Genomic DNA, 22,322 nt, shown 5'->3' on the forward strand with positions numbered 1-22,322 from the left:
CAGCGGTACCCGGCCTTGCATCAGCACGTGGGGTTTGGTCGCGTCTCAGCTTTCCTCTGCTGTCTCCCCGCTCGCTCAACGCGCAGGCTTGCCGGGAAGGACCTGTGCTGCGACCCCGCAGGCGCATGGTTCGTGCCTCCCGGTGTTTCCCAGCCGTAAGTCCAGTCCCAGCCAGGTCTTTGGGAGACCTCATGCGTTGCCGGTCTCTTAGGACAGTTCCCCATATGAATTGCACCACATTTGGAGCCATTCCCTGCAGCAAAGCCCGTGGAGAAGAGGGCGTCTGTCCGCTGGGTTCAGTCCTTGCCTTGTACTGAGAGCGCCGAGCGCGGCTTTAACACCTCACATCCCTCGGCGCCAAGGGGCTGGGGGTTTGCAGACCCTGCAGGGTTTCTCCTAGCTCTTGCTGGGGCTGCGGAGCTGCTCCATCTTGACTGCTATCGTGCTTTTCCCAACCAAAGTGCTCTGGGACTGCAGCACATCCCCCGGCTGGGCCAGCTGATGGGGACAGCCGCAGTTGCTGGGTGTGCAGGACCAGAGGTGCTCTCCACCAGCAGTCAGAAGATGCAGCGTTCAGCCCTCATTCTTCCTTGCAGCCAGGTTTAAATGACCTCGTCAACAGCAAAGGCTTCAAAACCACCTCTTCCCTCTTCTCCCTAAACTGGGGAGGGTGGAGACCCCCCCCAAAGCTGGCCCAAAGAACCTGCGGCTCCCACAGCTCAAGTCAGCAGATCTCCCTTCTTTTGGGTGCTGCAACGCATCCGCCTCATCTCTGTGGGTCCCCTCTCGTCGCTGTCCCTTCTTGCTGCCCTGTCCCTTCCTGGCCTCGCTTCAGCAGCACCCAAAACCCAGACCAGCCTGTTGCCACCTCAATTGAGGCGGTGAAACAAACCTTCTGGCCACGTTCCCCCTCCTGTACAGCGCTCCCTGAGCATCCTGGCACTGAACACCTCTCCCTGACTCCTGCCTGCTGCTGGCAGCATCTCACCTCTCTTTGGGGCAGGGATCTGTCTCGATTCCCCATCAGGGACCGCTTAAATCACGCGCTCGTCTCCTCGAGCTGGTGTGGAGTCCCGAGGGGCTGCAGGTCACCCCCTTGGTGTGGAGGTCTTGCCACGTGTTCCCCTCCAGGACGCTGTGTGGTTCAGGTGGCGGCTTGTTTTCAGCGGCCGAACCTTCATCTCCCTCCTCTTTGTCGTCAGAAACGTGCTGAGATCTGGGGCCTCGTGGAGGCAGGAGATTTGGGGAGGGGGCTGCGGAGACACAGCGCTGGGCTTTCCACGCGTCAACGCGGAGGTTTTGGTCCTGCTCGCTTCCACGTCCAGTGAAGGACTGGCTTCGTTGGGCGCATGGCTTTGGCTTTGGGCTGCCCTGATGGGGACGTTCTTGGCACCGCCGGGCTGCGTCCTCCTGCCCGGCCGCCCGGCCCGACAGTCACGATTCTCCCTTTCCTCTCCCCGCAGCCTCTGGGTCGGAGCCGGTGCGGGACATCCGCTGCGAGTTCTGCGGCGAGTACTTCGAGAACCGCAAGGGGCTGTCGAGCCACGCTCGCTCCCACCTCCGGCAGATGGGGGTGACGGAGTGGTACGTCAACGGCTCGCCCATCGACACGCTGCGGGAGATCCTCAAGCGCCGAACCCAGCCGCGGAGCGGCGCCTCCAACCCCGCCGGCCCCGGGCAGAAAGCCATGGCCAAGACCTTCCTGGGCAGCATGGGACCCCTGGAGCCTCGGGGTCCTGGAGAGCTTCACATCCCCACCCTCGCCAAGAAGGTCCAGCAACCAGGCAGTCCCCTGGGGCAGTCTCCTACCTCGTCCCCACCTCCTACTGCCCGGAAGATGTTTCCAGGCCTCTCTCCTCCCTCCTTGCAGAAGAAGCTCAAACAAGACCAGCTGAGGGTGGAAATCAAGCGCGAGATGATGTCAGGAGGCCTCCACGGAGACCCCCACCCCTCCGACCGAGCCTGGTCCCCGCGGGAGGAGATGTCTCCCCTGAACCTCTGTAAGTGCGTGGCTCTTGCCTTCCCCCCGTCCAGGGGTCGGGTGGGACCACGCTCCCTCTGTGCTGGGGATGTGGGATCCGAAATGCAAGGCTGAAGGAGTTGGGGTTGTTCAGCACGACGAGAAGGCTCTGGGGAGACCTCGTAGTGGTCTTCCGGTACCTAAAGGGGGCTACAGGAATGCTGGGGAGGGGCTCTGACAGGGGGTGTAGTGACAGGGACAAAGGGTGACGGCTTTAAACTAAAAGAGGATGGATTTGGATTAGATAAAGGGAAGAAATTCTTCACCATGAGGATGGTGAGGCACTGGAGCAAGTTGTCCAGGGAAGATGTGGGTGCCCCATCCCTGGAAGTGCCCGGGATCAGGCTGGATGGGGTTTGGGCAGCCCGGGCTGGTGGGGAGGGGTCCCTGCCCATGGCAGGGGGCTGGAACTGGGACGGGCTTTGAAGTCTATTCCAACCCAAACCATTTTATGGTTCTGTGATACGTCTCGCTCCGAGAAGGGGCTGTGTGTTCTCCTTAGCCATCACTGGGTGCTTTGGGGTCCTGCTGCGGGATCTGCTCCTGGGTTCCCAGCTTCTTCTGTGGGTTGTGGGGGAAGGATCGGAGGGGTAGGCACAACCCTGCTCCCCCTGACGCCGCCCCTCTCTCCCCGCAGCCTCCCGAGCTGACCCGGTGCGGGACATCCGCTGTGAGTTCTGCGGCGAGTACTTCGAGAACCGCAAGGGGCTGTCGAGCCACGCTCGCTCCCACCTCCGGCAGATGGGGGTGACGGAGTGGTCGGTCAACGGCTCGCCCATCGACACGCTGCGGGAGATCCTCAAGAAGAAATCCAAACCTTGCGTCATCAAGAAGGAGCCTCACACCTCCAGCATCGAGCCCCCCAAATCTCTCGGGGAGGAGGGGACAGACCCCAAGTCCCCCAGCAAAATGCTGCAGGGCATGGCCCTGCCTCCGCTGGGAGGGCGGACGGGGAAACCCAGCCCCGGCGGTTCCAGCATCAACCGGGAGCTCTCGCTGTCGTCGCTCACCAGCAAACCCCAGGGCAGCTTCCTGACGCCGCTGTCTGCCAAACGGCCGCTGCAGGACGACCGGCTGGGTCCCCATGCCGAGGTGAAGCACAAGGCGTACATCCAGACCGAGCTGCCCTTCAAAACCAAGTCCGTGCACGACAAACCCGCGCACACGTGTAAGTGAGGATGCACGGGGAGGTGCGTGGCAGGGCCCGTGGCGGGGTTTGGGGGTCCCCAGGGGCTGCGGGGGGAGCTGGACGTTTGTCACGCAGCGGGGCACGGTCTGCCTGTCTGCGTGGCATTGTGCTGGGATGTCAGGAGCGAGCTTCTTGCTCCAGGTGTCTCCAGCGGGGGACCTAGAACACATCAGGGAGAGGCGAGCGGAGATTTGGGGACCGGTTGCTGACCCCAGTCTCGGTTAGCCTGTCTCGTTGGAGCCTCCCCTGGCTGGTGCCTCCACCAGACCCCCAGCAGGACCCTCCTGGAGCTCACCTGTGACAAAAACCAGAGGGGGGGATTTCCCTCCTGCGGCCGCAAATGGGTGGTGGCAGGGAGACAGCTGGGATGGGGGCGGGGATCCGTCCCCAAGTCCCCCGCTCACCCCCTGCCCCGCGCCCCCAGCCAGCGAAGCCTGCTGCGAGCTCTGCGGCCTCTACTTCGAGAACCGCAAGGCGCTGGCCAGCCACGCGCGAGCGCACCTCCGGCAGTTCGGCGTCACCGAGTGGTGCGTCAACGGCTCGCCCATCGAGACGCTCAGCGAGTGGATCCGGCACCGGCCCCAAAAAGCTGGCGCCTACCGCAGCTACATCCAGGGCGGCCGGCCCTTCACCAAGAAGTTCCGCAACTCCTCGCACGCCCGGGACCACGATGGCACCCGGAGGATGCCCCTGAGCCTGCAGCCCGGCGGCGTGGCCCTGCTGAGCAAGGGGTTGGCCGCAGACCTGGCGCACGGCGAGCCCGGGAAGATCCTGGACGGGGGAAGCGGCGGTGAGCGACCCATGGTCACCTCTCCCCTCTCGCTGGTGAAGATGGAGGAGCATCAGCGCCCGAATATCCACAGTGAGTTGGGAGCCAGCCAGCAGAGGGGGGGCTCCAGCACCAGAGGGAGCTGGCAGAGCGCCGAGAACCCCCTGCCCCATCCCCTCTGCCCATCCCTGGGGCGTGGGGGGAACTCTCTACCCGAGATCCCCCCCGCTCCACTCTTCAGGGACCCGGTTCCCTTTGGCAAGAGACACGTGGAGGCTGTTCCCTATCCTGGGAGCCCCGTGGCTGCAAGCAGAGAGGCCGTGCCGCACCGTTGCACTGTGCCCCCTCTGCCGTGACATGTTTTTGTTCCTCGTTCTCCCCCCGCAGAGTTTGAGCGGAGGCAAGCGAGGCCCCTGGATAACCCCCTGCACCGGGAGGAGGAAGGGGCCGACTTCCAGCAGAAGATGGAGGAGACGCGCCAGCCGCCGCCGAGGATGAGGCCGGTGCCCTCCCTGGTCCCCCGCCCGCCGCAGACCTCCCTGGTGAAGTTTGTGGGTAACATCTACACCCTCAAGTGCAGGTAGGTCGGCTCCGGGGGGGCGTTTCCTTCCAGAGAGGGCAGTGTGCCGAGTCCTTGCGGTTGCCCTTCCTCGCCCCGTGCCCCAGGTGGACCCCGCTTTCCAGAGGTCTCTGCTGGTGGCCGCCCCCACGGGGCCGATGGAGGAGCCTCGGCCAAACCCCGAGCAGAGCCTGGCTGACGTCGCTGTCCCCACAGGTTCTGCGAGGTGGAGTTCCAGGGGCCCCTCTCCATCCAGGAGGAGTGGGTGCGGCACCTCCAGCGACACATCCTGGAAATGAATTTCTCCAAAGCAGACCCGTTGCGGGGCGAAGCCCCGGCCCCCGAGCCCCCCGCCGTGGCTGAGGCTCAGTAACGGAGCCAGCCGAGGCTCGGTGACGGAGCCGCCCCGGGGCACCCTCAGCCCCTCCCGTGCCTGCACGTCCCCCCACGGAGCAAACCTCAGCCCCCCAAACCCGGCGCACGGTTTTCCGGCCAGGCTTTGGGGGCCCCGGCCACAAGCACTACATGGAACAAGACGCCCCTCCGCCGGCAGCGGAGTTCATACTCTGCCCCGGGGTCCCGCCGGGGGGGTGGCACTCGAGGCCGGTTCCCTGGCTTGGGATGGGGCTGGGGGACGCCAGCGGCGGGTGCGCACCCTCACTCCCGGCCGCGGGGCCGGTTTAGCCCAAAGACGCGGGAGCTGCGGCCGCTTCTGCCGGTTCGGGGCCGGGGGAGCGAGACGCCGCGCCAGAAGGGAGGGGAGCAGCTCGGCCTGGCAAGCGCTGTGGATTTGTATATGGCCCTCGAGTTACTGTATATTCGATTTGCGTAGACGACGAATTTAGCTCACGTAGGTGTCGGAGTCCGTTGTTCCGGGGTTGCATGTTGCCCAGCTCCCCTTCCCCCGAGGCAAAACGCTGCCCGCCTTCCGCCACGTTAAACAGCAAGTCACGGATTTCCCGCTCCCGCCTCGTCCTGCTGCCCTCTGGTCCCCCCCCCCCCGCACCCACCCACCCCCATTTCACGCGGGACCGCGGGCTCCCGGCACCGGTGACGCTGGGCGGCGGCAGTCGGAGGGGCAGCGGTGGGCACCAGCCCCCAGTGGGGGCCGGGGAGAGGTGGCGGCGGCCACGGGGACGGGGCCATTTCTCCAATCCCGCTCCCATCCCCGAGCGGCTGCAGTGGAGCCGCACACGGGCTCGGCACTGCCGTCTCCCCTCCCCAGCCCCGTTCACTGTTGCTTTTTGTTTTTTGTTTTTTTTTTTTTTCCTTGTCTAGCTGCATAGACCTTCGACTTTTTTAACTCTAGTTTTGTGTAGAGGAAAAAATAAGGAGCATTCATTTTTATTTCCAAGTCCCGAGCCCAGCACGGCTCAGAGGGAAATTGACCTTTTAACTTTTTTCATCGGGCATATTCTGGTTATTAATGTACCCGGGAATATGTACATTAGATTAAACTCTTCTGGAAACGACCCCCAGGAGGCTGGAGTGTGGTGCGTGGGTGGTGACCCCTGGCTCCAGCCATTGTGGGGTCCCCGCAGAGGCTCTTTTGGGGGAAACAAGATGTTTTAGGGCCACGGGGGTGGTCGAAACCGGCCCTGGAAGGGGGGCGGTGATGGAAACGTGGCCCTACAGGGGTTGGGTGGCCATGGGTTGTCACCCATGGGTGGGGACAACAGGGTTGGGATGTGTCCTCAAGGGGCGGGCTGTGTCCTGGGAAAAGGGGAGGCCGAGGTCCAGGTGAGGCCATGCCCTTTAAACACGGGAGCTGTGACATCGTTAAGGGCTCACGGTGTGGCCGTGTCCGAGGGCGTGGGGACACCGGGGTTGGGACACGGCCCAGTGGTGTGGGGACGGGGGGATCGGGCTGTGTCTGAGGGTGTGGGGACACCAGAGTCAGAACGTGTCCCAGTGATGCGGGGACACCGGGCTCGGGATGCGTTCCGGTGGCGTGGGGACACCGATACCGGGATGTGCCCTAGTGGCAGCGGGGCGCCGCAGTCAGGATGCACCCCTGGGGCACGGGGCCACCGGTGTTGGGACCTGTCCCGGTGGCAGGGGGCAGCGGGGTTGGGACGCGTCCCGGTGGCAGGGGGACGCTGACCCGTGGCCGAGCCCCACGGCTCCCCCCTGCCCCGTCCCCCGCGGGTGACGCCGGCTCGGGGCCACCCACGGGAGACGCGTGGGGGGGGGGGCGCTCTGGGTAACCCCGGCTTGACACCGCCACGCGGGCCGCCCCCGTGCCCCCACGCGTGTCCCCACCCACGCGGCGCTGTCACGTGCCCCCTGCCGGCACGCGGCCCCCACGCGGGTTGGGCGCGCGCGCGCGCCCATCGGGGGCGGGGCCCGCCGGCGGCCGCAGCCAATGGCGGCAGGGGAGGGGCGGGGCCAAGCGCCGCACTGGAGCCGTTCTGGCGGCGCCGGAGGCTCGAGGCGGGGCCGCCACGCCATTGGCCTAGGCAAGGCTCGGCCCTCCCCTCAGCTGGCCAATCAGAGCCCAGAACCAAAGCGGTAACGCCTTCCCGCCAGGTGACGGTGGCACCGACCAATCAGCGCTCTCCTTCCCCGGGGCCATTGCGAAACCGCCGGAGGCGCGGCGATTGACACCCGCACCCACCAATCGCCGAGGGGGCCGCCCTGTGGAACGCCAGGGAGCGGTGAGCGACGTCCCGACGCAGCCAATAGAAGCCGCGAGTCGCGGGGAGGCCAGGCCAATGACGGCGGCGCGGAGGCGGGCGGTGGAGCCCCGCAGGCCAATAGGAGGCGGGGAGGCGGGGCGCTGCCGCCGTTACCGTCTGGCGCAGGAGGCGGTGGCGGGTGGCGGTGCCGCCATCATGAGCTACTCAGGTGAGGGCGGCGGCGCAAGATGGCGGCGGGGGCGGCCCCGCGGGGACCGGGCGGCGGCTCCCGGGGGGACCCCGAGGCGGCGGCGGTGCCTTCCCGAGCCCCCGGAGCTCCGGGGCCCGACGGGCGGAGGGGAACGGTCCCCGGAACCCGCCCGGCGCCGCCCTCGGTGATGGAAAACGGGGTGGTTTTGCCCGAATCCAGGAGAGTTTCCCCGGTTTTTGCCCAAATTGAGGAGGTTTTCGCCCAAATTCCCGAGGTTTTCCCCCGATTCCGCTCAAATTCCCGAGGTTCCCCCCGATTTTGCCCAAATTCAGGAGGTTTTTGCCCAAATTCCCGAGGTTTTCCCCCGGATTTTGCCCAAGTTCACGAGTCTTTTTCCCTAATTCCCCAGGTTTCCCCTTGCTTTTGGCCAAATTCCTGAGGTTTTCCCCTTTTATTGCTCGAATTCAGGAGGTTTTTGCCCAAACTCCCCGATTTTTGCCCAAATTCCCCAGCTTTCCCCCTGTTTTTGCACGGAGGGGAGTTTGTCGTCTGGCTTCCCGCGAGTCCGCTCTGCTCCTTCCCTCGGTTCCTGCTCCTTTCATGTCTTTTACTCCTCTGTCGAAGCCTCCTCTCGGTTCTCCAGCGGCACAGGGGACGCCTGGGCACATCCCCGCTGTGGGAACGGCTTCACCTCACGCCGTAGGGACATAAAAATACCCAATTTCTTTTATCTTTTGGAATAAGGAGTTTCTGTTTGGTAGGGACCCCCCCCAAGTACCCGCAAGGCAGCGGCGCCTTCCCCAAAGCCGACGGCTCGGTTTAGGTGAACGGAAGCCGCCGGCCGCTAATGAGACTAATTGGTTTTGTAATTATCGCTGGCTAACGGTTTCCATCGGGTGCCCGGGTTGCTTGTGGCTCCTCGGGGGTCTTCCTCTCCCGAATTCTGCACCTTTCAGCTGCTTTCCCCCAAAGGCAAAGCGTGAGAGGGCGTCGAGAAGCGTTTTGCCCTGAAAGGGCACCTGAATGTCAGGCCCAGGAGGCTCCAGGTTGGTCTGTGATGGGATTAAAACTTCCTCGGCGAGTCCCAGTGCTGCTTTTTAGGCTCCTGTCAGAGCGGCGTGGTGCCATGAGGGATGCCAGACCCGGTGCTTCACCTACAAAACGCTCGGCTGTGGGGCTGATGCAGCTGGAAGCACGCACCCGGGGGTGTCCCAGCCCCTTCCGAAGCCGCCGCAGGAAGCCGCGGGGGCTAAAAGTGCTTTGGAAGCGATGGCAAACGCGCGGCCTGGGAGGTTTGGTGTGATAGCGAGGAGCACGGGGCACGTGGCAGCCTCAGGATGGGATTCGGGCATGTCCAGCCTGCAGCGGGTCCCTCCGTCTCCAGCAAAAAGGTTTTGCTCTTCCCACTGGGGTCTCGCTAGGTTCAGAAATAGTTCAAAAATCAGTGTTTACTCCCCTCAATGCCAGGAACCCAGCTTGAGCTTCAGATTTTGCAAAATCTGAGCGAAGATGTTGCTTTCTGGGGGCCGTGTCCTGCTTGTCATTGCCAGGGTGATGTTTTGGTCGGGCTCGTTTCATACTTGGCTTTTCAGGGTGCCGCTCTTTTTCGCTGCAAGGTAACAAGAATATCTTTGGCTGCAATCAAACCGCAATAAATAAGCCTCTAACAGCTTTTTTCTTCTTTTCTAGGTTATGGAGACTGGAACTCTGGGACAAACAGAGGTAAGTGCGGTAAAAACTTGGGTAGTTTTCTGACAGATTGGTTTCTTAGCTTCAGATGTGTTTGCCGATCCTGTGGGAGACACGCTGAGGTCAGTGATGAACAAGAGCCCTGCTGTAGCATAGAGCCCGTGTAGCGTTGTGTCTTCCTGTTTTTTTTGCAGCTACTTTCTTTTATTTTAAAGTTCTTGTTGAACTCAACAGAACAAACAGAACAACTTCTTTGCTGCTGTTCCTGATGCTGCATGTGCAGGAAAACCTGTTCTAGTCAAGATACTAGTTTTATTTTCGGCCCCCTAAAACAGCCTTTTGTCACTTGGAATAGTTTGAGCCAGGTTAGCGCAGGTTGTGATATAAATTCAGTGCTGGGGCGACAGCAGGAGGAGCTCTGCAGAATTCCAAGCTACGTGCACACCTTTACACGCATGCCAGCACGTAAAAGGGACGGGGAAGAAAAGGCCAAATATAAAGCTTTATCAGGCTTGTATCAGTTTTTGTTCGTTTGTTTAAATTCCCTGTGGTGATTTCAGGGGTGGTTTTGCATCTGAATTGAAATTAAAGCGTTAATAACCAGAAATAAAAGCAGCTCATTTTTTGTTCCAGGGTATGAGGGGTACGGTTATGGCTATGGGTACGGGCAGGATAACTCGGGCAACTACGGCTACGGCATGGCCACCTCGAACTCCTGGGAAATGGGCAATTCGGACGTCGACATGAACCCCGATGCCTCCGGCGGTGCCGACGCCGTCATAGCAAAGATGAACCAGCGCCTGGACATGGTGTCGCACCTGGACACGGACACGATGCAAGGAGGACACTACGGCTTGGGGGGAGACAGGTGAGTGCAGCGCTGGTGAAAGGTCTCGCGCCCGGTCGGCATCGATGTCTTGCCAAAAAATCCGTCTTTGGTACTTAAAAGTCGAGTGTTTTCCACTAGTGGGGGAAATTTCATGTTCTTCAACAAGACTAAAAAGAATTCTTCTTGTTCTCCTTCATGTTCTTGCTTAAGAACTTCTAGAGCAATATGAAGGGAAAAAGAGGCACTGTTTTGTGCCTTTTGGTCTGAGTTTAATTTACTGGCTTTGATGTACAGATTTTTTGCTACTTCAGTGATGTCTTTGTAGCCAGTATTTCAGATATTTGGCTCTGGTTAACTCCTTGCTGACTTCTGTCAGTGTTTCAGTGCTAACAAGCAGGATGCCTGCCCCAAAGACTTCCCAGGTATTAACTTGCTCTGAGCATTGAGCCGGGCTTGAGTATTTCTGTAGAGCAGCTACATAGTACAGGTTTTTTAAGGTACAGTAATACACGGAACAAAGTAAAACTCGGAAGTAAATGTTAACAAAATATAATGTGACAGTTTTCTTCTGCATTCCTACGCTTGGAGAAACAAAGTTTCTAACAAACCACATCAGTAATGCTACATCAAATCGATCTGTTTTGGTCAGTCACTCGTTTTAACTACACGAAGCAGTTTTTGAGCGGGATTGCCAAATTATTCTTGGGATCCTTGTCTCTCCAAACATCGTTTGGGGCTTGTGAGCTTTGATCCTGTAGAGCGTGTGGCCGACACGCTGCTGCCTGTGTTTCTACCCATTTGGCACCTGTGTGACGGAGGGTGGTGGACTACCAGCCTTGCTTTTATGAAAAGGTGAAAATTTCCCACTTCTGGCACGTGAAGGAATGAGAAGCACGATAAGAGCAAAGTAGATAATTTGGAGTGTTGACTCTGTTCTGTGATAGAGTAGGAAAGGAGCTGCTTGGGCTGCCTTGTCGCTGGACAGTGGTAGCTTGCCCTCGGTGACAGGATGTTTTGGAGCCCCAACGTCTTATCTCGTATTGAATGGGGCCACTTTGGAGTTCCTTCGGAGCAGGGATGATGGTCCTCCCCCCGATCTCTTCCTTATTTCCGTGCTCACGAGGGCTCGTAGCTTGGTGTCTGAAGCCTGACACGGTGCTGGGTTTGGGTTTTCTCCTCTCTGGTCGATGCAGGCACGCCCGTCTCTAATTCCAGCACGAAGGGTGCGCCACCGCCGCTTGCAGTTTGACTGCTGAACAACGTAAGGCTAAAAATCCTCTACGAGCTCCTTTCCTGGTGGGGAAAAAATCAATTAAAACTAGTTTTACGTGAGTCGTGGCACGTGTCAGCTTCCCATTCAGGAAAACAGCCCCTGTGTGGACAGGAGGCTGTTACGGGGGCAGCAGGGAAGGACAGAGTTTGTAATAAGCCTTTAACGATACCAAAGTCCTTCTTGCGCAGCTGATCCCACTGTTCCTGGGAGGATTTCTGGGCAGCACAGGGGCTGAAGGGGATCTTGCCATGCTGCTGAGTAGCTCCTGGTTTTGCTCCAGTGCTCCCAACACTCTGGAAGCGGGGCTGTGTCCGTGCAGGGCTGGCAATCCCCAGCCTCAGCTGGGGACAACCTTTGGCCAACTTGGCATTTGGGGTGCTTCTAAACCAGCTTGGACACTCCCAAAAGGGTGGCCCGAGGGGCTCCCTGGCATCAGGTGTGTTTTGGTTTTTCCATGTCTAAAGGTCTCTGGTTCCTCCGGCGTGTGTAGAGGTGTAACAGAAGTGTTACAGCCGCCAACCGCCCCTGGCTGGTCTGTGCCGTGCCCCAGCCCCTGTCCCAGACAGGGAGAGAAAAACTGCCATGTTCCGCGGCGCATCTGATGATTAAAAAAACCCAAGAAAAATCTATTCTGAAGGGTTTTGTTTGCTTAGCCTCCACCGTTGTTTCTTGGTGGGCTCTAACGTACCGCATGGGTGTTTCCTCGCCCACAGGTATGACTCGTACGAGTCCTACGACTCGCGGTCTTCCATGAACGACCGTGACCTCTACAGATCTGGCTATGACTACAACGAGGCCGAGCACGACAATGACAACGCCTACGACGGGCCCTACGATGGCCCCTACGACGGGCATTACGAAGGGCACTACGACGGCTTCTACGGGAACCGCAGGGACCAGTACCAGAACAGGGCGCGGGACAACTTTGGCCAACGGGGTCAGAACTGGGCGCGCGACGGGCGCAATAACAGACCCATGGCCTCATCCTACTCCGGGCGCATGGGTGGACAGTGGAATGAGCCGCCGCAGGGGATGGGGGCACGGGGCCTCGGCCCCCACGGTTCCTCCCGGCTCCCGTCCCTCTTCTCCCATAACATCATCCCCGAACTTGGCATGTTCCAGGGCATGCGAGGCTTCTCGGGGAACATGCGCTTTGGAGGAGGCATGATGAAACAACGCATGAGGAGGAACTGGAAAATGTGGGACTCGGACTTCAAAGTAAGTACTTGCTGCAGTATCCTCCTGCCTGCTTAGTCTTGAGCTAAACGTTTCCCAACAGGCCCTACAGATGGCTCCAGAATGTGCTCTGGGAAGTGGTAATGTGCAGTTCTGCATGTTACTGGCTTGGCTTCGTAGCTTTTTTTCTCCGAAGTAGACCAAGGCTGAGCCACAGAGCAGTATTCATGTGTGCGATGCTTTAATCTAAAAACTTTGTTTCCTAAAGGTAGGAGAACGTCGCGGTTATTTGGGGTTTAATCTCGTATATTATAGAGGTGCTGGTGGTGGATTTTGTCCTGTCTGATCAGCTCTGCCCGTTGGAAACGTACCTGTGTGTGCAGGATGCTTATAAATGAGTAAATGATTAAAACTCAGCTATAAACCAGTAAAACAAAACATTGCTGGATGAGGAGGGCACTTGTCTTTACCGCGGGGATTAACCTTTCTCTTCTTTCGCAGCAGCAAAAGAAGAAAATGAAGAAAGACCTCACCGCGAAGAAGCGAAAGCAAACCAACAGCTCCGACGAACCCGACAGCAAGGCGGCAAAGACGGATGGCTCCGATAACTCGGACTCTGACAACGGTAAGAGCAGCTTCACAGCTGTGTCAGTAGTGGCACAAAGCTGCCACTCTCGGTGTCTGACACTCGGCTCGCTTCGCTGCGCCTTTTGTGCGGTGGTAAATCTGTTACGGGGGATCTTAGCTGGGTTACTGCCTACACTGACTGCGCTGCTCCTTTCAGAGGAGGGAACCGAAGGAGAATCAGGAGAGAAAGAGGAGAAAGAGGGTTCCAGAGGTGTAAGTAACTCTTGAAAACTTGTACTTGCTCGTGATAAAAGCTGCAGTTGGAGTGGTGCTGCAGCTAATGAGGGTGGGTTGCTGGGCTCTCACGTTATTCCCAAACCGAGTAACGTGGTCAGTGGGGAAATGGATGGCAGCAAAAAACAAAATCTGCCTGCGATGTGCTCTGGGATCCCTTGGCTGTGCTGGCTGCTAAGGGTCAGGTCTGCTGGAGGTGCTGCGCCTCTGCCACGCATGGGGCGCCTGGGGAGGGTTTGAGAGGAAAATTTTGAGGGAGCATACAGACATTCACTCTCTATAGGCTAATGCATGAATTTGGATGGCCTTAACATCCCGATGTTGCATTTTAGGAGGGGGAAGACGATGAAGGAAGAGACTCTGAGAAAGGTGAGTTGGTGTGCACACGTGGCAGCTCACAGAACAGAGTGCAAAGGGCTTGTGCGTGCTCTGAGGCTGCGCGCAGAGCATAACCCACCTCCAGCTGAGGGCTCTGATGTGGCCAGAGGGGATTTACAGCTAAACCTCACAAGTTTATTCAGGCTCCTTCTGTTCTTAGAGGCTCGTTCCACTTGCCCTGTGGCCCCGCTGTCCCTTCTGGCTCGCTGTGTCTCGGTGACCCGAGCTGGACCTCCGCAGCTTCATCCCAAAGGGTGCTTTTGGCTTCTGCAAATGCCCCAAAGTCTCCTGGGGATGGTGGGCTAAGTGCTACTGGTGGGATACGACCAGGGAGAGCTGGCAGGGCTCGGCACGGGTGAGGCTTCAGTGGGAATGCATCACCAGGGCCGGTGGAGAGAGATGGGGCACGGTTCACCTGCTCTTCAGGATGAGACCTGCCTGATCCCTGCAGGGACAGGGGACTAGCTCTGCTCTAACGCCTGCATTCGGTCAGACGAATCCCCATCCTTTGTGTCTGCTCAGGGATAAGGAAATGCTGTAAAAGCCCTGCTAGGGAGGAGCTGGAGCCCTTGCTCAAGGTAGGTTGGCCCTTTGGGGAAGCTGCTAGCTTGGGGCGTAGGGAACGGGTTTCAATTTCTTGCCGTGCCGTAGATTTGGGGAAGTCATTGGGCTTGTGAAGGAGGATGGAGCTTTGCAGGCATGTCCCGCTTCATGGGGTAGTGGTGGAAGTGCTGAGCTAGCCAGAGGAGCAGGAGGGCTGGAAGGAGAGCTGCTTGCAAGATGTGTGCTGGGTCCTTGCTGCCCACTCTACTGATGGGGAGCTAAATTCGGGACTGCCCTGCTGCTGGGACGTGCCTGCGGGTACGCCGGGGCGGGCAGACAGAGAAGCTGCTTCTCCATCTCGAAAATAATGGTGCTGTAAATTGGTTCTCCTTACCCATTTTTGTTTTCCTGTTGCATTGCCAGTGTTCATTATGAGGCCGAACAACTCAGAGTGGGTGGCACTTAAAAATCAAACCCATAATCGATTAATTTAAAACCTGGTAAAACCAGAAAGAGTAAATGCGAATTAAAATAAAGGGCGAGGAAACAACTTTGGGTGTTTCTTTCACCCGTGCCACGTTCCCCAAACACACCAGATGGATGGCACCGTGGTGTAAATCGAGTGCGTTCGTAATTGGCCAGAGGGAGGCACTGCAAGGGAGCAGCTTCTTGACTCAGAGGTGTCTCTAGGCTGTGCGTGTCGGTCGGGCCAACTACTAAACTTGTCCAGGGAAATTCTCTTTAATCAGGTGGTGTCCTCAAGTAGTGCCCTGAAATACACCCTGCTTTAAACACTTAGGTGCTTTAACAATTCAAGAAGAGATCAGTCAAATCAAACGCAAATTGCAGGCGGGCAAGAAAACTCAAGAGAGGCAAAAGAAGAGGCATCGGGATCGCATGGTGGAAAGGTAATGTCTCCCTTTTATTACCTTTTTTTTTTTCTTTAAGTGATGTTGCTTCCTCCTCTGCGAGGACAGTAGTAGTCGCAGCCTGGGTCCTTCCTTTTTTTCCTCCTTTTCGCAGTGCTTTGCCTTTTCCTCATAGAAGCTGCTTTGCTCTCCTACCAGTCACCTTGACTGTGACATTTTGTGTGTTATGGTTGAGATGAACCTTGAAATTTTGGTTGCATCCTTCCACGCTGATACAGAAAAGGGAAAGTCTCTGGGGCACGTCCCACAAACGCTTAAAGGATTGAAGTCTTGTATGAGTAGGGCTTTGTCTGCTCCCCATTAACTGTAGACCAAGGCAGTAGATCCAGTGAGCAGGTTTTTATAGAGCAGAGAGCTGGAATGGATTGAACATCCCTTCCGTTCACATCCAGCTGTCTCAACAGGATCCAGTTTGTTTGTTCCTTATGCAAATACCGGACCTTCTACGACGATGAGATGAACAGTCATCTCGAGAGTAAATTCCACAAGGAACACTTCAAGTTTGTCGGAACCAAACTGCCTCAACAAACAGCTGAATTTCTCCAGGTGAGCCTCCGGTTACGTTAGTCCCCCAGACTTAAGAGGGTTTTTCTTTTTTCTTGCTGTTATTATTTTGGAGAGGCTGAAAAGCTGCTGAAATGCCACTTTGAATTGAGCAGGGTGTGAAGCTGCCAGAAGAGGTGGAGTAAAGTTGGGCTAAAATACCAGAGCTGCTATTCCAGCTGTGCCTTGACTGCCCTCTTGCTTTGAACAGGTCACTTAACTCTGGTCTTACTGGCTGCAGTGGCAGAAAATAGAGAAAATCCCTGATTACCATGGGTTTTATGGCAAGAGCGGGTGATGGAAGTGCTCAAACACAGCGCTATGTGTGGGACAACGTGCAGTTGGTTTTTGCAGGACTTAGAGGATGAACAGGCTAGAGAGATGCATCTGAGAGGGGAGGGAAAGAAAGGACTTAACGCAAGTATTCTGCCTTACAGGAATATGTTGCTAATAAAACTAGGAAAACTGAAGAGCGCCGTAAAGCAATTGAAGACATTAATGCAGTTATTCAGCAGATTTATAGGGACCAAGATCTTACGCAAGGTGAGTTCCTACCCAGGTGCATGGGAGAGAGTTCCTTTGTCACGTGTATTGGCTGCCTAGTCAAAAAAAAACACCTCTATAAATAGCTTAAAGGCAAAAAAAAAAAAAAAAAAAAAATGGAAGGTTGTGAGTATGCAGAAGCCTGCTGGTGTTGCTGAAAAGTAAAACCTTGTGTGTTCAAGTGCACCCTCAGCCCCTTCAGGTTATTACCCAGCTCTGACAAAGCTGGCTAGATGATTAGCAGGCTGAAGAGACTTTTTTTTTCATACCCGCAGTGCTGATGCAGCTGCAGCTCGCACCGCTCATTGTTGCGGTGTGCGGCCACGCTTCCGTGTGAGCCACCAGCATTCTGCTAACCTGCCTCTGTGATGTGCTTTCCACTTGGCTCCTGTCCCACTCCCTGGGAAGACTCTTTAGATGCTGGTGGGGGGTGTTGAAAATGAGTTTGAGTTTGTAATGCAGGCTGCAGGGAAATCTGGAACCCAGTGCAATCCCCTGAATGGATTCCGGCTTAATACAGTTCTTACCTTCCTTTCCAGATGTTGGAATGGAGCATTTTATTAAAAAGGTAGAGGCTGCTCACTGTGCTGCATGTGACCTCTTCATCCCGATGCAGTACGGCATCATCCAGAAACACCTGAAGTCTCTTGACCACAACCACAACCGTAGGGTGAGCGTGCAGCCTGGCGCCTCTGGCTGGCCCCCACAGTGCGCTGCCTGGCTTCTTCCTGCCATGGGAATTCCATATTGGGGGTTTTGTAGGCTTCAGCTGCAAGAACAGAGCCGAAATGTGGATGGGTTTGCTTCACCTGGTTCCTGAAACTGGGGAGAATTTTTCTTAATTATCTGTAGTGCACTCTGCTGTCGTTGTTTCCCCACGTGTCAGCAGAATCAGAACGCACAGGCTTTAAACTTCAATACTCAAGAGAGTGAAAGCTGAAATAATCCCACCTGTGGAGCTGGGTGAAGCAAGCCACGCGTCCTTAGAATCATAGAATCGCTTGGGGTGGAAGAGGACTTCAAGATAATCAAGTCCAACCTTCAGTATGACCTGCTGAGTCCCATCACTAAGCCGCGTCCCTCAGTTCCACGGCCACACGTCTGTTGAATACCTCTAGGGACGGGGACTCCCCCACTTCCCTGGGCAGCCTGTTCCTCTCCAAGGGTCCCTACTTGGCTGCCTGTGATTTATCTTTCCAAAGCTACATCCAGCACAAAATTTGGGAACATGCGTAATACTGCAGAATTCTTAAACATTGTTGTCCTCTTCCCAAATTCCTGAGCGTGCTCTGGGTGGGTGCCACTGTAGGCTGTTTTCAGCTGTGGCTGTAATTTCTGGACTTGTCAGCTAATTCAGGCTAAAATCTAATTAGCGTGCTTCCTTTGTACTCTCTTGCAGGCCATGATGGAGCAGTCCAAGAAATCCTCGCTAGTAGTCGCGAGAAGTATTCTGAACAACAAACTAATCAGTAAGAAACTGGAGCGGTACCTGAAGGTAGGTGTTTGCAGAGCAGCTCGGTGTTGGGTTAAGCAGGCAGCAACGCTGTTGTGCTGTTGGAATTGCGCAGTGGCTGCTGTTTGACTACAGAGGGTGCTTTTTAGCTGAACCTCAGGGTAGTTTGGGGCATCCTGATACCATGTCGGATCTCTGGTTGCTGTTGATCGTCGAGCCTCTGCTGTGCAGGTGACTAAACGTCATCTGCCCCACGTGCTGCTCCAAATCCTGAGGCCTCCAGCGTGATGTCTTCAGCATGCACACTTACACAGAACTTGGTAGTCACTTAGTAATAAAAAAAAAAATAAATTCTGGGAGGGTTTGCACGTAGCTGGTGTGTACCTAGTGTGAGCTCCTCAGGTGTGACGTTAGCAGCTGGAGAGAAACTGTCAGCAGGCAAATGTGTGTCTTCTCTTTCAGGGTGAGAATCCTTTCACAGATGACCTAGAAGAAAAAGAGGAGCATGAGGAAGGAGAAGGGGGAACCAGTAGAAATGCAGAGGAAGGAAGAGCAGAAGGAGCAGATGAAAACAAGGATGATGAAGAGAACCTGGAGGAAGAAAATCTAGACGACGAAAACAAGGAGGAAGAAAATCTAGACGACGAAAACAAGGAGGAAGAAAATCTAGATGACGAAAACAAGGAGGAAGAAAATCTAGACGACGAAAACAAGGATCCTGGGGAGAACCCAGAAGCAGGAGGAGTTAAAATTGAGGAGGAGCAAGAAGAAACAGGGACAGAAACAGAAACTGAGGCACAGCCCCAAGCACAAACAGAGGTGGAGCCAGGTGCAGAAAACACGGAGGAGACTTCACAACCCGCAGAGGAATCTGTCCATGAGGAAGAAGAGCAGCAGCCAGAAGGTGGGAAGGTAGAAGACGAGGACAAAGAAAGCGAGGAAGCTGCTGCTCAAGGGGATGAGGATGCTGAGTAAATAAAATGTTGGATGGGAAAGCTGATGTGTAAAAAGACCTGACATCTTTTTAAAAAAAATTAAAAAAGCATAACTGTATTTGTGAATTTCATAGCACACTTTGAGTTACCATTCTACTAAACTCACTTAGGCAGTGGAAGCCTTTACCTGTAAAGTGATTTTGGAAAATAGATTTTTTTTTTTAAACCAAATCTTCATTTTAGTAGCTAGGTTTTGTGCAGTCTCTGTTTTTTAGATGGCTTTGTACTAGGAGAATTTCCTTTGAGCATGTGTACAAACCAGTGCTACGTCACAATCTGGCAAATGAAATCTCTTCCCCTTGAAACTTTTGTATATTTAACAAAGATGTGGTTTGTCCCCTTAGGCTGTCTCTCTGGAAACATCAGAAGTCCGGTTCCAGGGTTTTAATTTCTGCAGTGTACGCTGTAAGGTTCTGCATAACTTCCATGTGACTGTAATATTCCTCCTGGTGTTTTAATGCAGAGCGAAACTAAGTGGTGTCAGCGTTGTGTTGTTTGTAAAAATGCTTTCATTTTGAGGTGAATGTTTTGGTGGGTGGAGATAAAGGACTACCCTGAGACTACCCCTGACTCTGCCTTAATTTCTGAAAGCGGAGGTGAGCGGCGAGTAGAGCACTGATTGGTGGAAGCTTAAGGCCAGCCTGCAGCTCCTGTCTTGTTATTTGGGGTCAGCTCAGCCTTCCTTCAGCACCGCAGCTCTGCTGTGCTGTGGATGGAGCTAGCTGGCTCTCCTGAGGTTGCCACGGTATCAGTGCGTGCTTAGTTGAAGCTGTCACAATCATCACCGGGATTCTGTTCCTGAAATGAGGGAGGAAGAGATTTGTTTCCGTGGCACTGTGAGCTTTCCTGCTGGATGCCAGGCTGCGTGTGTTCGCTGTGATTCAGTTGCTTAGCATCGAGCCGTGGCTGTGACACCACGGCTGCTCTTACAAACCTCCACCAGCACCTAAACGGCACCAGAGTGGGCAGAAGGGGAAGCCTAAATGCTGTGAGCATTCCTGTGCCCCTACCCTCTCCTCCAGCGAGGGTCCCTGGGGGCAGTGACACGGATTCTTCAGCACTACTAACGACATCTGATCCCTGTGAGCTGATGGCACTGGGAGGAGATGAGCTCTGGGAGATGCGACCTTGCTACTGCTCTGTGCCAGGGACGTTTATTACCCATGAAGAGACCAGGTCCTGATCTGCGTGGTGGGTAAAAGACCGTCCTGCCTCTGGGTGGTCTCACTTTCCTGAGCAGCAAACCCCTTTCCTGCAGGTAAGTATCTCGTACTACTTTTCTTTGTCCTCGAAGCTTCTTTCCAAACATAATTAATAGCCTCCCTCCACGCTGCCACGTGTCCACTTGCTGCAGCCTATGCCGGTTGGTTGGGGCACGCGTATAAAAAAAGGTATCTTTTTCCCCAGAACATCCTCGTGCCCATCCAGAGTCCTCGGCAGTGGCCCTGGTTTTGGGGTGGGAGCAGATTTGATTTTAATTGTTTTGGATGAGAAACACATGAGCAAGGCTCTTTCGTAATTGGCAACAAAATTGTGCTGTGGGTCAGGCAGGAAGGAGGAAAATGGAGAAATGTGGGGCTGGAGGAGGCCTGCGGCCCGGTTCTAGCAGGCTCGGGGTTCAGCTGGTTGCTCCTGACCCGCGCCTGGCTTCTGGTGCTGCTTTCGGTGGTTTTGGGGACAAATTGTGGAAAAGGAGCGGTGGCACCGGGCCGGGGCCTCCACCCCCCCGCCTCACTGCTATAGAGTACAGCAGGGCCTCCGCTGCGCCTCGGGGTCACGGGTGGGCTCGGGGGTCGTGGAGGGGGAGAGCAAGTCAGGCCTGGGGTCAAAGGTCTTGGCTGGGGTCAAGGGTCAGGGGCAGGGGAAGTGGTCACGGCTGGGGTTAAGGGTCAGGGCTGAGGGAAAAGGTCATGGGCAGGGCCAGAGGTCGTGGCAGGGGTCAAGGGTCATAGCTGAGGTCACGGCGAGGACCCAGAGGCACATGTGGGGACACCTGGGGGGGGAGGGTCACAGTTGAGGTCGGGGTCACGGGTCAAAGGTCAAGAAGAGGTCAGCGGGCCAGAGGCCTGGCTCGCAGAGCGGGACCGAGCCCCGTCTCCATGGCGACCGCTCGGCTCCCGCCCCCAAAACGTGCCCCGCGCTGCCGCCTAATCAGAAGCCGGCCCGGCCGTGATTGACAGCAGGGAGGCGTGACCACAGAAGAGCCGAGGGGGCGGGACGGAGGGAGGACCCTCCACGAATCGGATCGCGGAGGCCGGGCGAGGGGCAGTCCCCGCGGCCCAATGGGAGCGGCGGGCGGGCCGCGCGGCGGGGCGAGCTCAACCAATAGCGCACGAGCGGAAGGGCGACCAATAGCAGCGCTTAGTGGGCGGGCCGAAGGGACCGGAGGGGCACAATGGGCGGAAGGTGCTGCGCGGCTGCGCACTGAGCACTCGGGCGGCGGGTTAGGGTTAGGGTTTAGGGTTAGGGTTAGGGTTTGGGTTACGGTTTGGGTTAGGGTTCGCTCCACCATTAGGGGTTAGGGTTAGGGTTAATGGGTTAGGGTTAGGGCTAGGGCTAGGGGTTAGGGTTTAGGGTTAGGGTTAGGGCTAGGGTTAGGGTTACGGGTTAGGGATAAGGATAGGGATAGGGTTTTTTCTTTTTTTTTTGGGTTAGGGTTGGGTTAGGGATAGGGGATAGAGATAGTGTTAGCTTTAGGGTTAGGGTTTAGGTTTTAGGGTTAGGATTAGCATTAGGGTTAGGGTTGGGTTAGGGTTAGGGTTAGGAGTACTGTTAGAGTTAGGGTTAGGGTTTAGGGTTAGGGTTTAGGGTGAGGGTTAGGGTCAGGGTTTAGGGTTAGGGTTTAGGGTTAGGGTTAGGTTTAGAGGGTTAGGGTTTGGGTTAGATTTAGCGTTAGGGCTAGTATTAGCGTTAGGGTTAGGGTTAGGGTTTTGATTAGGGTTTAGGGTTAGGGTCAGGGTTTAGGGTTAGGGTTAAGGTTAGGTTTTAGGGTTACGGTTAGGGTTAGGGTTAGGTTTAGGGGTTAGGGTTTGGGTTCAGGGTTACGGTTAGTGTTTGGGTTAGGATTAGAGTTAGGGTTAGGGTTTAGTGTTAGGGTTACGGCTCTGGGTTAGGGTTAAAGGGTTAGGGTTAGGGTTAAGGGGTTAGGGTTAGGGTTATAGTTTAGGGTTAGGGTTAGTCTTAGGGTTAGGGTTAGGTATAGAGTTAGGGTTAGGAATAGGGATAGGCTTATGGTTAGGGTTAGGGTTAGTGTTCTGGTTTAGGGTTAGGATTAGGGTAAGCAATAGGGTTACGGGTTAGGGTTGCGTTTAGGGATTAGGGCTAGGGCTAGGGCTAGGGCTTGGGCTGGGGTTAGGCTTAGGGTTAGGGTTAGGATAAGGTTTAGGGTTAGGGTTTGGGTTAGGGTTTAAGGCTAGGGTTAGTGTTAGGGTTACGGTTAGTAGGGTTTAGGATTAAGGTTTAGGGTTAAGGTTAGGGTTAGGGTTTAGGGTTAGTGTTAGGGTGAGGGTTAGGGTTTAGGGTTTAGGTTTAGGGATAGGGTTAGGGAATAGGGTTAGGTTTAGGGTTAGAATTAGGATTAGGGTTAGGGGTTTGGGTTAGTGTTAGGGTTAGGGTTAAGGGTCAATGTTATGGTTAGGGTTTGGATAAGGGCTAAGGCTAGGGTTAGGGTTAGGGTTTAGGGTTAGTGTTAGGGTGAGGATTAGGGTTAGGGTCAGGGTTTGGTGTTTAGGGTTATGGTTACGG

At 55.9% G+C, this 22,322-nt stretch overlaps 2 protein-coding genes across 8 annotated transcripts in view; both read left to right on the plus strand.

Moving 5' to 3' along the window:
• The window catches only part of WIZ (WIZ zinc finger), a 50,707-nt gene extending 44,700 nt beyond the window's left edge, over window positions 1-6,007 (plus strand). For 3 of the 4 annotated variants that reach the window (XM_083815324.1, XM_083815325.1, XM_083815327.1), the window contains 5 exons: window positions 1,464-2,000; window positions 2,658-3,188; window positions 3,634-4,071; window positions 4,366-4,558; window positions 4,754-6,007. In XM_083815324.1, coding sequence (XP_083671450.1) covers window positions 1,464-2,000; window positions 2,658-3,188; window positions 3,634-4,071; window positions 4,366-4,558; window positions 4,754-4,910 — 1,856 coding nt within the window. In that variant the 3' untranslated portion in view covers window positions 4,911-6,007. The remainder of the gene's footprint in view (window positions 1-1,463; window positions 2,001-2,657; window positions 3,189-3,633; window positions 4,072-4,365; window positions 4,559-4,753) is intronic. The other variant, XM_083815326.1, reaches the window with a different exon arrangement.
• A 957-nt stretch (window positions 6,008-6,964) lies between these two features.
• On the plus strand, window positions 6,965-19,141 carry AKAP8L (A-kinase anchoring protein 8 like). Of its 4 annotated transcripts, none has more exons than XM_083815329.1 (13): window positions 6,965-7,384; window positions 9,056-9,088; window positions 9,689-9,923; window positions 11,871-12,375; window positions 12,838-12,958; window positions 13,118-13,173; window positions 13,527-13,563; window positions 14,915-15,023; window positions 15,437-15,590; window positions 16,025-16,130; window positions 16,670-16,800; window positions 17,530-17,625; window positions 18,046-19,141. In XM_083815329.1, the coding sequence occupies exons 1-13, from the start codon at window positions 7,252-7,254 to the stop codon at window positions 18,556-18,558; spliced, it is 2,229 nt and encodes a 742-aa protein (XP_083671455.1). In that variant the 5' UTR covers window positions 6,965-7,251; the 3' UTR covers window positions 18,559-19,141. The 4 variants fall into 4 exon arrangements, with proteins under 4 accessions (XP_083671455.1, XP_083671454.1, XP_083671457.1 ...); XM_083815328.1 differs by having other exon boundaries at window positions 6,969-7,384; window positions 12,835-12,958; XM_083815331.1 differs by having other exon boundaries at window positions 6,969-7,384; window positions 15,449-15,590.
• Window positions 19,142-22,322: the final 3,181 nt, after the last annotated feature.

Source organism: Anser anser (assembly GCF_964211835.1).
Source record: "Anser anser genome assembly, chromosome: 38".
Taxonomy (NCBI): Eukaryota; Metazoa; Chordata; class Aves; order Anseriformes; family Anatidae; genus Anser; species Anser anser.

Excerpts from the sequence above, each read along its gene's own strand:
- AKAP8L (XM_083815328.1), top strand. The coding sequence starts at position 7,252 with ATGACGGCGGCGCGGAGGCGGGCGGTGGAGCCCCGCAGGCCAATAGGA. Across the intron at positions 12,376-12,834 it reads TGTGGGACTCGGACTTCAAA|CAGCAAAAGAAGAAAATGAA; the intron begins GTAAGTACTTGC and ends CTTCTTTCGCAG. Across the intron at positions 12,959-13,117 it reads TAACTCGGACTCTGACAACG|AGGAGGGAACCGAAGGAGAA; the intron begins GTAAGAGCAGCT and ends TGCTCCTTTCAG.